Raw genomic sequence first — 4,306 nt, 5'->3', positions numbered from 1 at the left:
GAGGTCTTGTCCCTCGGCGCATTTCCCAGCCACTCTTCCCCAAGCCTGTAGCGTTGCAGGGGGTTGTTGTGATCCTAGTGCAGGACCTGGCACTTGGCCCTTGTTGATCCTCATACCATTGGCCTCGGCCCATCGATCCAGCCTGTCCACACCCTTCTGTAGAGCCTCCTGATCTTCAAGCAGATCAACACACCTGCCTAACCTGGTGTCATCTGCAAACGTACTGAGGGTGCACTCAATCCCCTCATCCAGATTATGGATGAAGATGTTGAAGAGAACAGGCTCCAACACTGAGCCCTAGGGAACACCACTGGTGACTGGCCACTGGACTGCACTCAGCGACTTGGGTCTGAGAACCCCACTCTAGTATCATTCAAGCTGAGGTTTCCTATTTTTCCAGTGGCAACTTCCATCTCAGACTGAGGGCAGCTGCTCTGCCTGGCTTTGCTGGAGCTGTCTCTGGAGCCCCCGTGTATCTCTGGCAGCAGCCCCAGCCCATCTCTGTATAGGGCAGGGAGTTGGGCTTCATGCTCTCATGAGGAGACAGCTGTCTGGCATTAAACCACTTAGTTTCAATGCAACTTAATCCAATTTACAAATTAAACTGGCCTTAAAAACTTAAAATATTGACAGCAGGAGGATTTTTTTTTTTAATTTCTTTTATTGATTATCTACGTCTACTCTCCTTTCCCTCCCCAAGATAGGCTTCTGGTAACCTTGTCACCTTTGCTGCCTGATTCTTCACTAATAAATGTAACAGTAATGTATATTTGATTTTGTTGTTGTTGTTTCACAGCTGCTTTAACATTCAAGTGCCTGGGAGACCAGTGGCCTGTGTACTGCAGGGTGGTAAGAGAGAAGAACCTCTGTCAAGACATGAGGTGGTATCAGCGGTGCTGTGAGACGTGCAGGGACTTTTATGCGCAAAAAATGCAACAAAAGAGTTGACCTCTGACAGGCTGGCTGGTTCTCAACTCTTTGCAATCTTATTATTTATAAACACACATGTGTACACACACACACACACACACACACACACACACACACACACACACACACACACACACACACACACACACACACACACACACACATATGCACACTTCTGCAGACCAAATATGATCAGATTACATAAAATTTAATCGAATTAATTTATTTTTGCCTGCCAGACATCCTTAGTTGTTTTGGTTAGACAGCCAACTTGTTTTAGCCTCTGACATTTTCGTAATTAATTTTTATATGAACAATTTTAGATACATTTATCAGAATTTTTTTAAAAATAGTAACTAGTATTTTAAATGTTTATTTTCAGTAGGGTCGTCTCTCTGTTGCCAAAAAAAAAGTCATGTTACCTTGAATTTTTTAAAATTTAGCTGAATAGTTTTGTTGTATATGGAAATAAAGCCCTTTTTAATTTTATTATATTTTTGGCATTCAGAGTTAGAATGATCTTGTGTATTTTACAACAGATGTTGAGGTGAGTAAGCTAACATTATTGAACAGTTTATTACAGAATGTATTGTGAAATCAGTTAATTTTATTTAGAAACATACTGAAGGGGATAATCTACTGTAACTTATAAACAAGAAAAGTAAAATAGCTAAGTAGTGATTTTGATCATTCTCATGGACACATACTTGAACACAGGTATTGAATCAATGAAACACTGTAGAGATTTACACTGAATCACTGTTGCACTGTTTGAGGTAGTGTAGAGAAATGCAGTCCTAAAACTTGTACCATCCTATGAATCCACGTCTGTAATGTTTTAAAATGTCACTTGATTTTAAACGTTTTGAAACTAAAAAACCCATGCCCCTTTATACCTTTGTGTGTCCTCTTGCAGATTTACAAATGGAAGAGTCCTTCCTCCTGCCAAGCATATGAATTAATCTGTTTTAAACATTTTCAGTTCTCTGTTGACGATTTAGAAAATAGCTTTGTAATGCTACTTTAGTTTTATCTTGTTTTATGAAAAGTCTTTATAAAAATGAAATGTTTTACAGTTTTGTGAAACTTTATGAAACAGCTAAAATTTTCCTTATGAGAAAATATTGTACATGATTCACATGATTTTTACATTTTCAATAAAAAATAAAGCTTCTTTTGTTATTCGCATTTTTTCTCTTTCGGACATCTGTGTCTGGTGGATGAATCCATCGAGCCCTGCATCGCAGCAGATACAGCTACAGTAGTCTCTACAACAAATGTCTCCTACCTCTTTTGTGATGCAAGCCTTTAGGCATGCTCTGAAAATATGTAAGAGAGCAACCCTGAAGGCAAGACAGCCAGAGAAGTTCGTCTGAGAGGCATAGTATTTCCTACTCAAAGCATAAAGGGAATGCGTCTCTATTTGAGTGATTGTTCCTTTTAATTCTCCGCAAAAAGTCTGCTGTATAGATGTGATGCAGATATCCACACCATTTCATAAACTGGGGCCCCAAGATCAGGGCTGTGATTCTGTTCAGGAAGAATACTTAGCTGCAGTATAAACTCTCACTGAAATCCGCGTATGTGCTTTCCAATAGCTGTACTGTCAAAGTCTTTGGTTTGGCATCTTACTGCTGTGCATTCAAACACTGCAAAACTTTAATGATGTGCTAATGCACCATTTTAAATTAAGTATCTTGAGGTTTTAAAAAATAAAGAAAAATAACTCTGACATTATAGAATGTGACATTGTATTTTCTATAATTAAAAAGTTCCTATACACAGAAAATTCAGTTGCTCATGGGCATAACTCCTCAATGTCACAGACACACACTTGAAGTTCTAACAGAATTGCTGTGGTTGGCAGGAAAAAGGAACAATCGTTATTTTAAATTTTTTTCATACTTAGCACCCAGTCCTGCTAATAGTCCTGCACTCACTTGAGTCACAGCAACTAAAAATCGAGTGGAAGATGTCTCCAGACCAGGGGCCAGAGGACAGTCATTTATCAGCCAATCAGACTATCCACAAAATTTTGAATGTTTATGCTCTGTTCTTTCTGAATATTCCACTAACAAGAATGTCGGCTTAATCTCAAAATGGAAAAGTACATTTTGACTCTTGCCTGCATCCATTGAAAACAGATGAGTGACTTGTGCGGAAACCGTCTTCCCATCACCCTTATACAACGTCAAAAAAACAAAAAGACTTGGATGGGAACCAGGGATGGAAAGTTGTACAGTAAAATGACGTTCTGTTTAAATCTAATGAGTGAAATCAAGATTTGTAATGCTGATAGCTCTGGCTCAAATTCCTTCAGCATCTGTAGTACAGAACTATTAATTAGAGGTGTGTGAATCATTTTGAAGTAGTTTTGTGTCTACAAAGCAAAATTGCCTCTTCCTTCTCTGCGTGAATTTGCAAGCAAGTTAATTTTACTGCTTTGATACACTCTATCATCATTCAGAGAAGCAGCACAGACCAAAATACTTGTGTTGTCAGGAAACGCTAGAAAGGTTTTGAGAACGTGCCCAGCCTGTGGCCTGAGTCCCAGCACGCTGCGGGGTGGGGGGGGTTGTGTGCATGTGCTGACCCGCAGAGCTCTGCCACAGCCCTGGGTGACAGCAGGCAGCACTTCCCCGCTGTTCAGGGAACCAACAGCTGCCTGTGCTCAGAGACATTGACACCCAGGTTTACTCACTTTCTGGATTTGATCTTTCTTTTTCAGCAGCCATCCCTCTGCACTAGTGTGTTTTCCCTCCAGCCTGATGAATATGTAAAATTTAAACTAATGAATGTCAAATCAGTCAAGTTCAGCTGACAGGTAAAGGTGAAATTCAGCCCAGCTCAGAAGGGCTAGGTTAGGCCTCTCTGCTGATTACATCCCAGTTAAGACTTACTTGGTTGGATTAAGTGGGATTTAAGTGGTGCACCATGTTTGTGCTAGGCTGGCGTGCAGTGAGCTTTTTCCCAGATACCTGCTGGCCAGCTGCAGCAGTGACCAAAAGTTACAATAATTGCCATTTATCATACATTCTCTTTCTAAAAGGAAAGGAATACCTGAATTTTAATTGCGTTGTCATTTATTCTGGAGGGAATTTATTCCGGAGGATGGTTTGGGTTTGGGGTGGTTTGAGGGGTTTTTTTTCATTCAGTTTTCATTGTCATCTTCAGTGATAGAGAAGCAGCCATTAGCTTATTGTAAAAATAAATTAAAAATTGAGAGCTTGTCTGTACGAGACCAGTAGAGGCCCTAAAGCCTAGCAGATCAATTATAAACAGATAATTAAGAGCACTCAGAAAAGAATTGAAGAGCTTGGTAGAAAAGATGCTCAAACTAATACTAAAAAGGACTTGAAATACATCAAAAGCAGGA

The 4,306-nt window shown here is 39.8% G+C and overlaps 1 protein-coding gene across 1 annotated transcript in view; it reads left to right on the top strand.

The window, feature by feature from the left end:
- The window catches only part of ADAMTS19 (ADAM metallopeptidase with thrombospondin type 1 motif, 19), a 54,035-nt gene extending 53,087 nt beyond the window's left edge, over positions 1-948 (top strand). The window contains exon 15 of the mRNA XM_010145359.1: positions 797-948. Within this exon, the coding sequence (XP_010143661.1) occupies positions 797-948 (152 nt within the window). The remainder of the gene's footprint in view (positions 1-796) is intronic.
- Positions 949-4,306: the final 3,358 nt, after the last annotated feature.

This window comes from Buceros rhinoceros, unplaced genomic scaffold (genome assembly GCF_000710305.1).
Source record: "Buceros rhinoceros silvestris isolate BGI_N320 unplaced genomic scaffold, ASM71030v1 scaffold11331, whole genome shotgun sequence".
In the NCBI taxonomy this organism is placed as follows: domain Eukaryota; kingdom Metazoa; phylum Chordata; class Aves; order Bucerotiformes; family Bucerotidae; genus Buceros; species Buceros rhinoceros.
This window is presented reverse-complemented; position numbering and strand designations above follow the sequence as displayed.